Genomic DNA, 12,869 nt, shown 5'->3' with positions numbered 1-12,869 from the left:
TGTGTGTGTGTGTGTGTGTGTGTGTTAATCATATTTCCAGCGCTCATATTATACGGTAAAATCCTTGGTTGTTCCAAATTGGCTATAATACACCTGAGCGTCAAGGGGCTGGCTCACTGTGGGAAATATTACGGTTAGCTAGACCCTTTGTATAAATATTTCGTTTTTTGATCAATACTTAGTTGTATCAAACTAAGATAATGGAAAACATAAATAAAATCCCAGATGTAGATAAAGTATTGGATAGACCTGCAATGGACAACAGAGGCACAGACAGTGATAGTGACTCAGACACAATTTACTGTGATGATATTACTACATATGTACGTCCACTTATTGCTTTGATTCTGTTTGTAGCCTTTAGCTGTTTGTATTTCATTTACCCCGGGATGGTGGTGTATTCGTGGTTGGGGGTGTATGTGCCTGTGTGTCAAGGCGTACTAATGCTTGTGGTGTTACTCAGTGCATTCACTGTCGCGTTTATGGATCCAGGATTTGTACCCAAAGCGTCCACAGTTCGAGGGAACTTGGACATTGAGAGGAATGCGGGTGACCACAAACTCGTGGAAATAAATGGGGTTCTAGTGCAACTTAACTGGTGTACAACATGTCTCATTTACCGGCCTCCCCGGTGTTCACATTGCAGTGTTTGTGACCGCTGCATTGACAGTTTTGACCATCACTGCAGCTGGGTATGGAATTGTATCGGGCGCCGAAATTATCGTTACTTCTTCACCTTCATGTGTTCTCTGACTTCTTATATGGTCTCCCTCGTTGTTCTCTGTATAATGTCCCTGGTATATTTTAAGGACATAAAAATGGATGTGGGAACAAGCGTCACAGTGGCATTGTTGGTGATAGCAGGGGTTAGTCTGATCCCAATGCTGTGGCTGACTGGGTGTCACATGATCTTGGTGGGGCGGGGCATGACCACCTATGAGTGGCTCACGGGAAGGCTACACGAGTCGAATCCATATTCGAAAGGATGCCCCCTAAATTTCTGGTTCATGCTATGTGGACCGCAATACCCGAGCCTTAAGCAGGAATCCTTCGACCAGGAGGACCTCATCGAAGTCGTGGTCAGTCAGCCTTGAACACTACAGCGCCACATTCAGGGGTCTGGGCCAGTACTTATAAAACACTAAGTCTGTGTTATAAGGCAAAAGTGTCCTAAATTCATAGGAGCGAGTCCTAATTCCTTATTAATCGACCTAACATGAATCATAGCTAAAGACACTTCCCGAGCTGACATAGCGCTTCGAGCGCCGCACCACAACAACAACAAATTCGCCACCGTCAACCAAGACGTTTTCGTGACAAGAGAGATGTGCTTAATGAGCTCAGTGATGCAGAGCTGGTAAAGAGATACCGCTTGGACCGTACAGGCATAGTTTCTATGACAGATTTGGTTCGGGAGACTCTAACAAGATCAACGGCAAGAAATAAGGCTCTCACGCCAGAGACGAAAGCTATTTTAAGTTATTTTAATAGTTACTTTACCTGGCAACTGGAAAAATGCAACTTTGTAGTGGTGACGACCGCTTGTGCGTTTCTCTATCGTACTGTTAGAGTGCTCCATGCTGTTGGTGGCGGTGGTGTTGCTAGTTTACAGGATGTTGTGGTAAGGCAACATGTCCACAGTAAAACAAAGTGGTAATTAAAAAATTATTAAAACTTGACATTAATCAATTAACTTTATGCCGAAAATATTTAAGAAAAACATCTTAGAAATTTGAGATTTCTTGTTACGAATTTTCTTGTGTGTGTGTGTGTGTGTGTGTGTGTGTGTGTGTGTGTATTTTTCTTCACTTTTCAAAACTCCCAAGTGCTACTTATAGCAAACCACTATCTCAGCAGCTTTTTCTTTATGCGAGGAAGAAGGAACCAAAGGCTGAGCCCGCATGAACGTTCCTTCCAAGAAAAAAACAAAAACAATACAACAGAGAGCCAAATTCAAGATCCATTCATTTCGAGATGCCTGGACACACTGTGTTTGAAAGACTGGAGATCATAGGAAGCAGGAAATACAGACAGAGGGAGATAGGTCCAGATTTGACCTGTTGCATAAATGAAAGACTGGGAGTAACGGTTAACTCGTGAATTAGAAAGTTGGACAGCAAAGGGATGAGAGTTTGTTGCTAGACGGGTGCTACGCGCCTGTCGTAGAGGTGGAGGGATGCAAGCGGACAGTTCAGAGGAGCAGTGACCATTGAAGTAGCGATAGAAAAGAGATAAAGAGGCAACAGTGTGGCAAAGAGACAGAGGTTGAAAGGAGCCAGTAAAAGGAGGAGAGTTAATGAGACGAAAAGCTTTGACTCCACCCTATTGAGAAGAGCTGTATGTGGGGAGCCTCCCCACACATGAGAGTTGTATTCTAAACAGGGGCGAATAAAACCCGTGTATAAAGTCAACAACTGTGCAGGAGTAAAGAAGGCACGGAGTCGGCTTAGCATACCCAGTCTCTTGGAAGCAGATTTTACATGAGATGCAATATGATCTTTCCAAGATAAGTCTCGTGTGAATGAAACCTAAAGCATGTTCAAGGATGATGCAGGATTGAGCTGGATGTTACTAAACATTAGTGGGTACTCCTGTGGAAGATTTTCAAGGGTTGATAGGTGTGAAAACTGAGTCTTTGATGCATTAAAAACAACAAGATTATTATTACCCCAGTCAGAGATACGAGTCAAGTCAGACATTAGGTGTGCCATAGCCTCATCCGTTGTTTGTTGAAGTAACTGCTGAGATGGACGTTGCGGGAACCGAACGGAAAGGTGAAGGGTGGAATCATCAGCATACGAGTGGATAGGATTAGATGTACACCTTGGAAGATCATTGATGAATAAAAGGAAGAGAGTTGGTGATAGGACAGAATGCTGAGGGACATCACTGTTGATAGATCTAGGAGAAGAACGATGGCCGTCTACAACAGCAGCTATAGAACGACCAGGAAGGAAGCTGTAAATGAAGGCATAGATAGAAGAATAGAAACCATAAGAGGGCAGTTTAGAAATTAAAGATTTATGCCAGACTCGATCGAAAGCCTTTGAGATGTCAAGTGCAATGGCAAAGCTTTCGCCAAAGTCCCGAAAGGAGGATGACCAGGAGTCTGAAATGTAGGTAAGAAGATCGCCAGTAGAGCGTCCCTGACGGAAACCATACTGACGATCAGAAAGAAGGTTGTAACAGGAAAGATGCTTGAAAATTTTTCTGTTAAGAAATAACTCGAAAACTTTTGTAACAGGATGTTAAAGCAATTGGACGATAGTTAGAGGGTTGGGAATGGTCACCCTTCTTTGGGACTGGCTGAATGAGAGCAAATTTCCAGCAAGAAGGAAAGGTACAAGTTGAAAGACATAGGCGAAAGAGTTTACCTAGGCAGGGTGTAAGCACAGAAGCACAGTTCTTGAGGACAACAGGAGGGACTCCTTCAGGCCCATATGCCTTGTTAATATTGTCACGTAGCTTTAGTTCTGAGCAGACACCGGCTGATCCCGAACAAGGTGCGTAACAGAACCCACAAAACAAATCTAGTATCAAATCATTGGTTAGGAATCCTTGTGTTCCTTTTCCTTCAGGCTACACTAAAAATCCTCATTCCCTAAAACCTGTATTTACTTTCACCAACACTATTTACCACAATAAAGCATGAATCACATTACACACCGAATAATAAACATAACATAGAAATATACAAAGTTCTGCTATATGGGTCAGCAGATAATATCACTCACAAATACAGATAAATATATATATTGATGTAAAACCACAACCCGGCTCCGCCGACCACCGACCAGCCCTCGTCACCCTCTCCCTTCACAGTCCAAGGTAGTTCTGCTCATTCCCTCTTCACCAGCTCCCACTACAAATTTGTTTAGAATTCGAATGAGTCCGAATCCTCAAGCCCTGGATCCACAACCCTTGTCAACATAGCAAGTGTGCTGCAGCATGGTCCAGTCGTTCGGTCTTTGTCCCAACAGCATTCCGAGATCGCTAGTGAAGGTGGTGACATTACATGTAAAGATCAGGCACTTGTAGGTGGTCGGGTGAGCCGTGCCGTGTCATTGCCACCCACGTAACACCTCCCTCCTTAAAAGAAAAAAAAAAAGTATTAACTTTTTTTTTTTTTTTTTTAAACCAAAACCCATAGATCCTATTATTTCACGGCACATATTCTTATATACTTGTTATATATTTCATCACCAGGAAACTAAGCACACACATTATCTTAGAAGAGGTACTGGGCAACATTAGGTGGTCAACTGAAGAGGAAATCTTTACATAGATAACAGTAATATTGATACCTATATATTTTAGTTATTTACAATCTGTTTTCAATCATTATCTGACCTATCCTCTGGACAAAACATCAGCAAGGATATTTTCTTTTCCTTTTATGTGGTTAATATCCAAATTGTACTTCTGCATTTCTAAACTCCATCTTAAAATCCTTTGGTTCTTCCCACTCATCTTTGCTATGAAAGTTAAAGGATTATGGTCAGTATAGATCTTCACAGGTTCTCGAGCAGGATATAAGTAGACTTCAAAGTGTCTCAGGGCTAGCATCAGAGCTAATGCCTCTTTCTCTATTGTAGAATAATTTTTCTGGTGCTTATTGAATTTCTTAGAGAAATAACACACTGGGTGATCAATACCCCTGCTGTCTGTCTGACATAACACTGCTCCTGCACCAGCATCACTGGCATCAACATAAAGTATAAATCTCTTATCAAAATCAGGAGAGCTAAGAATGGGTGAGGATACCAGCATAGCTTTGATTGTCTTGAATGAATTTTCACAAGATTCTGACCAAATGAACTTTACATTTTTCCTTAATAAATCAGTTAATGGAGCAACTACATCTGAAAAATTCTTAACAAATCTTCTGTAATAACCAGCCATGCCAAGAAACCTCATCACCTCTCTCTTTGACTTTGGTACTGGAAACTTGTCAATGGCATCAATCTTGCAATTTAGAGGAATTACTTGACCTTGACCCACTATATATCCCAGGTAGGTGACCCGCGCATGGGCAAAGTCACTCTTTGCAAGGTTTACCGTTAGGTTTGCTTCCTTGAGCCTCTCAAACAGCGCCTGCAGCCTCACCAGGTGATCATCCCAGGTCTCGCTGTAGACTATTATATCATCCAGATATGCTCTACATCCATCTAACCCCGACGTTAGACCATTAATTAGACGCTGGAAGGTCGCAGGCGCGGTTTTCAAACCAAAAGGCATTACACAATACTGAAAGAGTCCATCTGGAGTCACAAACGCAGATATTTCTCTTGCCCTTTCCGTCAGGGGAATCTGCCAATAGCCCTTCAGCAGGTCCACCTTAGTTACATACCTTGCCTTGCCAACTTGGTCAATACAGTCATCAATACGTGGTATGGGATATGAATCATCTCTAGTCAAAGTATTCACTCTCCTGAAATCCGTGCAGAACCTAATCCCACCATCAGCCTTAGGTACCAGTATACATGGTGAACTCCAGCCACTTACACTTTGCTCTATAATCCCGTTTTCTAACATGTACCGGACTTCATCCCTTAACTGATTATGCTTAGTAGGATTAATTCTGTACGGATGCTGCTTCACAGGACTATTTTTGCCAACATCAATATCATGATAAATTAAATTTGTGTGACCTGGAACATCAGAAAACAGGCAAGCAAAGTCTGATATTAATGTAGCCAGCTGCTGCTGTTTAGTTAAATCCAAGTGTCCAAGTTTTTCTTGTAGATTATTTAGTATGTCTGAATTAACTAACTTGGAGTGAGGTACATTAGCTAGATGATCATCTTTCTCATCTCCATCATCAGTCACATCCCTTACATCATGAAGCATGATTACATCTTTACAGTTTTCAACAGGCTCTTCACTTCTACGTTCTATATATTTCTTTATCTGGTTGATATGACAAAGCCTTGACTCTTTACGTTTATCCGGAGTTTTAACAACATAATTGAGATCACTTAGCTTTTTCTCAATCACATAGGGTCCGAAATAGCGTGCCTTCAGTGACTGCCCAGGGACGGGCAGGAAGACTAGTACCTTATCACCAGGTGAAAATGTTCGTGACTGAGCATCTTTGTCGTACCACGTCTTCATCCGCCTCTGGGAGTCACAGAGGTTCGCTCTTGCCAGCTCACACATCCTGTTGAGTTTCATGCGAAAGTCCATTACATGTTTTAACACATTAGTTTCAGAATCATCACTTACCCATTTCTCTTTTAACGTCTTAAGTGGACCTCTCACTTCATGCCCAAACACCAGCTCAAACGGGCTAAACCCCATTGTATCCTGCACCGATTCCCTGACTGCAAACAACAATAATGGAATCATTTCATCCCACTGATCATCCTTCTCATGGCAACAAATTCGCACCATATTCTTTAGCGTTTGGTGGAACCTTTCCAACGCACCCTGCGACTCTGGGTGATACGCACTTGACACACGGTGTTCTATCCCCATCTGTTGCATTGCTGACTGGAACACTCGGGAGAGGAAGTTACTGCCTTGATCAGTCTGTATTACTCTGGGCAGTCCAAACGTGCAAAAGAACTTGGTTAGTGCTTGGACAATTTTGTTGCCACTGATCTTACGTAAGGGGATTGCCTCAGGGTATCGGGTGGAGGAACACATAATAGTGAGGAGATAATTATTACCAGACTTAGTTTTCGGAAGTGGACCAACACAGTCTACAATGACATGGCTAAAAGATTCAGAAATAGCAGGAATTGGGTACAGAGGTGCAACAGGTATTTTCTGATTGGGTTTTCCCACAACCTGACATTGGTGACACGATTTACAATATTTTGCAACATCTTTCCGTAACCCCGGCCAATAAAAGTGGTTCATTATTTTCCTACATGTCTTGTTAATTCCCATATGACCTGACAACGGTGAGTCATGTGCAAGGCCGAGAACCTGGGACCTGTACGGTGCGGGGACCACAACCTGGTGTATGACATGCCACTCATCTCCTGCAGCCACGTGACGAGGCCTCCACTTACGCATTAGCACGCCCCCCTTCTTATAGTACCCCGTAGGGACACCCGACACTTCCTCTTCTGACATAGCTAGTTCAGCAATCTTACGCAGTTCTGCATCACATCTTTGGTGATCTATAAGCCTGCTTTTTTCAACAAGAAAATTACTTAGCTTGGTGTTATCACTGTCAGTCTCGTGATTGAATAATGAGGCTATCTCGTCACCCTCCACATTTCCATCTAGTCCACATACCTTGGATGGATAAGATGCACACTGACTCACATCGGCTGCCTGATGGGATTCGTGGTCCAGTGGATCGGGTCTGACATGCACGGCCCGTTGCATGGCCCTCGTGACCGCACAGGCGGGGAACACCTCCGTGGCGTCTGCTTCCTCCGGCTCACCGCTGTTTAGGTCTGGAGTACTTAGAACAGCTACCTTCAGTTTGGAGTTAACAAATACCATATCTCTTGCCAAGTCATTTGCCAATATAAATGATACACCTTCCATTGGTAACTTAGGCACCACTGCTACAGTTACATCTGCATCCAGGAATTTACATTCGAGATGAACTTTATATAATGGAGCAGTCATGTGCCCATACTCAATGCCTGCTAAAACAACATTAGCATCAGAAGTCTCCCTAGATAGTGGTAACACACCTTCCAGCAGCAGTGACTGCACCGCCCCTGTATCTCTCAATATAACCACAGGCTTTTTACCATTTTCATCATCACGCAGGGACACACTTCCTTCTGAACAAAATGGCTTAAATTCATCTCTTACATTACCCATCTTACATGTATCTTCTACAAGCATATTGACATCTACTGGAGTTTTTACATCCTTTATACTTTTAATACTGGCAAGAGCTGTTGGAACATCCTTGGACTTTTTATCTTTTAAGAACCAGCAATTATTAACAGTATGACCCATCAATTTACAGTTAAAACATCTTACTGGCTTCCTTTTATCACTAGTAGAGTTACGACTAGGGCTGGCGGTCTCTCTTTTGTCACTTGTGAACTCATTCTTACCTGTCAGTGGAGTAGGCTGTGGTTCTACAAAGTTTTCAGTACCTACTACACTATGCATTTTATGGATCAGGGCATAATCCTCTGCCATTCTGGCAGCATCATTCAACACCTTTACCCGGTTTTCATTTAAATATACCTTAATTCGATCAGGTAAGCACCTCTTAAATTCCTCAACGAGTAACATCTGGCACAGCTTATCATAATCACGACCCACATTTTCACTCTGACACCATCGACCAAACAGACTTTCTTTTTCTCTTGCAAAATCCAAGAAACTCTGATCATCCCTTTTCAGCAGATTTCGAAATTTCAGTCGGTAAGCTTCAGGCACCAATTCATACCCTTTCAACACAGCACTTTTCACTTTCTCATAATCACGGCAGTCATCAACAGACATAGACATGTATATTTCTTGGGCTTTACCAGTTAACACAGACTGGAGTAGCACTGTCCAGTGTTCCTTCGGCCAACCCGAACTAACTGCGACTTTCTCAAAATATCTAAAATAATTATCCACTGCATTTTCCTGAAATGGCGGAACCAATTTCGCATTGCTAGCTATGTTAAAAGGAACCGTGGATGGTGCTGTTGCTCTAAGCTCCAACTCTTTTAATTTAATTTCTCTCTGAACCTCTAGTTCTCTCATACGGTACTGATTCTCTAGTTCTAGTTCCTTTATCCTCACCATATCACCATCATGCTCTATATAATCGAGTGCACCCTTATGGAGCAATTCTTCATCCACCATATACTTTATCAATTCATTCCTAATTTGAAATTTATACCAACTTTTCCTTACACTAAAATCCAACTTTTCAGCAATTTTAAGTAAGTCTGCCTTCTTCAAATCAATTAAAATCTGCACTGTAGGTGACTGAAGGAATTGCTCAGCATCAAAAGTCATTTTGAAGAGTTACTAATACCTTCTTTAAAATTTAAATTCACATTAGATCAACACAATTAAAACAGTGCAATAAAGTAGCAAAAGGAGCAAAAGGGATCCCGGACAGGCCCCCAATTTTGTCACGTAGCTTTAGTTCTGAGCAGACACCGGCTGATCCCGAACAAGGTGCGTAACAGAACCCACAAAACAAATCTAGTATCAAATCATTGGTTAGGAATCCTTGTGTTCCTTTTCCTTCAGGCTACACTAAAAATCCTCATTCCCTAAAACCTGTATTTACTTTCACCAACACTATTTACCACAATAAAGCATGAATCACATTACACACCGAATAATAAACATAACATAGAAATATACAAAGTTCTGCTATATGGGTCAGCAGATAATATCACTCACAAATACAGATAAATATATATATTGATGTAAAACCACAACCCGGCTCCGCCGACCACCGACCAGCCCTCGTCACCCTCTCCCTTCACAGTCCAAGGTAGTTCTGCTCATTCCCTCTTCACCAGCTCCCACTACAAATCTGTTTAGAATTCGAATGAGTCCGAATCCTCAAGCCCTGGATCCACAACCCTTGTCAACATAGCAAGTGTGCTGCAGCATGGTCCAGTCGTTCGGTCTTTGTCCCAACAGCATTCCGAGATCGCTAGTGAAGGTGGTGACATTACATGTAAAGATCAGGCACTTGTAGGTGGTCGGGTGAGCCGTGCCGTGTCATTGCCACCCACGTAACAATATTGAGGCCAGTGATGGCAGAAAATACATCAGCCGAAGAAATTTTGATGGCAGCCATGAGGAAGTCAGAGAGTGGAAGTGACGGAGGAACAACACTGGAATCGTCTAAGGGGGAATTGGAGGAGAAAGTCTGAGCAAACAGATGTGATTTATCAGTAGAAAGTAATAGCTACAGAGCCATCAGAATAGAAAAGAGGAGGGAAGGATGATAAGGTAAAGAAGTTAGAAAGGTTCTTGGCAAGGTGCCAGAAGGAGCGGGAAGAATTCGAGTTGGAGAGTTGAGAGCATTTTAGTATGGATGAAATTATTTTTAGCAGAGCGAAGAACAGACTTAGCACGATTCCGGGCAGAAACATAAAAAAGATGTGATTCAGGGGTGGGTTGGCTCTGGTCCCATTTATAGGCCCAGTCCTTGTTGTGGACAGCATTAGAACAAGTATGATTAAACCAAGGCTTTCTTACATTCGTCAAAGGAAATGAGAGAGGAATGTATGCCTCCATGCCCGAGTGAATAACCTCCGTAATGCGCAAGGCACACTCAGATGGCTCCCGGCCATGGAAGCAGCAATCATTCCAGGGAAAATAAAAGATGTACTGCCTGAGGGCAGTACAAAGTCTCGACTTTATGATGAACTGCTCCTTAAGTCTCTACTTTCACCAATGATGTAGGTTTTATAAGCACGGTCCCTGAGGCCCACTTCTCGTGGCTGGTGGGGATGGGGTGTCGTCTTCGGTTGACCAACTCCCCTGGGAGGGGGAGGGACTATTTCTTCACCAGTATCTCTGTTTGTCGTAAGAGGCGTCTAAAAGGGGCCTTTATCTCTCCCCAGTCTCTTTCTCCTTAGTGCTTGCTTCTGTCCTACCTGTCTTCTTGATATTTTCGTGTTCCTCTCTGCCTCTTTATTTTCCCTCTACTCTCCCCCCGCCCCCGTAGCAGTCACCTTGTGGTGTTGGAGCTTACGTGCCCCAGTGGTCCTGGCAGGGTCTCTCATGCCGGAAACCTCGCTAGTGAGGGCACAACCAAGAGCTGCCAACCCCTTGGGGAGGGAGGGAAAGAACACTTCCCCAATATACCTGCTTGTCGCAAGAGGCGACTAAAAGAGGTCTTTTGTTTCCAGTCTTTCTTGCCTTACTGTCCTCTTCTGCTGTTCAGTCCTTCGTCTCTTTCTCATATTTCCGTGTTTCTTCCAGTTTATTTTAGTCTTTACTCCTACAGTGTCATATTACTTTATTATGGCTTGGTGCTAATTCTTCATTATTCATCATGTATAAGTATGTGTGAGACAGTAGTGCCATTTACCTCAACCGTTTTTATATATCCACCCTCCTAACTCATCGTCCTGATCCTCATCTGTCCACGTCTTTGATATAACTGACCCACTAAAGCAGTACAAACTGAGCATTACAGATCCAAGAAAGCAATAAAAACTGAGCACCACAGATCCACCAAAGCTATAGAAACTGAGCACCACAGATCCATTAAAGCTAAAGAAACTGAGCACCATACATCCATCAAAGCTACAGAAACTTAGCACCATAGATCCACCAAAGCTAAAGAAGCTAAGCACCACAGATCCACCAATGCCACGGAAACTGAGCACCACAGATCCACCAAAGCTAAAGAAGCTGAGCACCACAGATCCACGAAAGCTACAGAAACTGAGTACCACAATCCACCAAAGCTAAAGAAACTGGGTACCACAGTTACAAGAAAGCTTGAGAGACAATGAGCACCACAGATCAACAAAGGCTAGGGGAACTTAACACCACAGACCCACTAAAGCTAGAGAGAAACTGACCACCACAGATCCACCAATGCTACATGAACTGAGCACCACAGATCCACCAATGCTACATGAACTGAGCACCACAGATCCACAAAAGCTAGAGAGAAACTGAGCACCACAGACCCACAAAAGCTAGAGGAACTGAGCACCGTATAGCGTATAAGCCAGTCGTTGGAAAGACACCGTGATGGGACTTTCTGGGTTAATCAGTGACACCTGTTGCATAGGTCACCTGGCTGCCTCATTAGGACTTGTCAGGTACAGAGGCTCCCTAACATCTCTTCTTTAGCAATTTATTTGTGGTTTTAACTGGTTAATATCTTCTTGTACTGTATTTAAGCAGTGTATGGTGATATTGGAAGGATTTATGTAACACAGAGTAGGACAGTATGGCGTAATAAGCAAAATAAGTCGCATAGGAAAAGGTGTTACGGACCTTTCTTAATTAACAAGAATTCCTTCCCAGGTATGCAGTTAACCAAGTGACCCTCGGTCAACTTAAGATCTGTATTGTCTGTTGCTTTGGGTGGTTAACACGTTTTCCTTAGCGATTTGATTATTACAGCTCAATATTTTTATCTGCTCTTGATGCAACGATGTGTGATTCCGCAAAATGTTTTTCTTAGCGATTTATTCCTTTTACACCTCAGTACTCTTTTGTCCGTTCCTGATGCAAACTTTCCTATGTCACTGATTAAAGTCTATAAATAACATCCCAGAGAATATCGTCGTCTGATACACAAAATAAATCGCTGAGGAACAAGGGCTAAGAGGCCTGCCTTGCTACGTGCAACATGGACCTATGGCAGGATGTTGTTGGCCCTCCAGGATGATTTCGTAACTAAGATGATTTTCCTGTCGTATATACATATTTATACATATATATATATATATATATATATATATATATATATATATATATATATATATATATATATGGTATTGTATATATATATATATATATATATATGTGTGTGTGTGTGTGTGTGTGTGTGTGTGTGTGTGTGTGTGTGAGAGAGAGAGAGAGAGAGAGAGAGAGAGAGAAGATGGATGCATAGTTATGTGTGAAGGTGTGTGAAGGTGGGAGTTTGTGTATGTGGGAAGAGATGTGTCGGGATGGGAAAAATGGTGTGTGTGTGGGGAGGGGGATGAGTGGGTAAGTGTTGAAAATGTGTGTATGTAGGCGTGGATGGATGAAAAGGAAAAGTGAGTGATTAAGGAAGGATGAATGTCTAGGGGAAAGTGTTGTTTGTGTGGGTTGGTAAGGAAATGTGGATGGGAAAAAGGAAGAGTGTGTGTTCCTGTGGGTTTGGGAAGAGTGTGTTCCTGTGGGTTTGGGAAGAGTGTGTGTTCCTGTGGGTTTGGGAAGAGTGTGTGTTCCTGTGGGTTTGGGGAGAGTGT

At 42.7% G+C, this 12,869-nt stretch overlaps 2 protein-coding genes across 2 annotated transcripts; one reads left to right on the top strand and one right to left on the bottom strand.

Annotated features, from left to right (window-relative positions):
• The first annotated feature begins 482 nt into the window (after positions 1–482).
• Positions 483–4,079, top strand: LOC145393346 (palmitoyltransferase ZDHHC8-like). The gene is made up of 2 exons (XM_080267445.1): positions 483–1,079; positions 3,879–4,079. Exons 1-2 carry the CDS (start codon positions 483–485, stop codon positions 4,077–4,079), a joined length of 798 nt encoding a protein of 265 aa, XP_080123571.1.
• A 271-nt stretch (positions 4,080–4,350) lies between these two features.
• On the bottom strand, positions 4,351–8,781 carry LOC145393344 (uncharacterized). Its single transcript, XM_080267444.1, has one exon. The coding sequence runs from the start codon at positions 8,779–8,781 to the stop codon at positions 4,351–4,353; it is 4,431 nt and encodes a 1,476-aa protein (XP_080123570.1).
• Positions 8,782–12,869: the final 4,088 nt, after the last annotated feature.

Source organism: Coenobita brevimanus, chromosome 24 (genome assembly GCF_032717465.1).
Source record: "Coenobita brevimanus isolate Jiangsu-jjx chromosome 24, ASM3271746v2, whole genome shotgun sequence".
NCBI lineage: Eukaryota > Metazoa > Arthropoda > Malacostraca > Decapoda > Coenobitidae > Coenobita > Coenobita brevimanus.
This window is presented reverse-complemented; position numbering and strand designations above follow the sequence as displayed.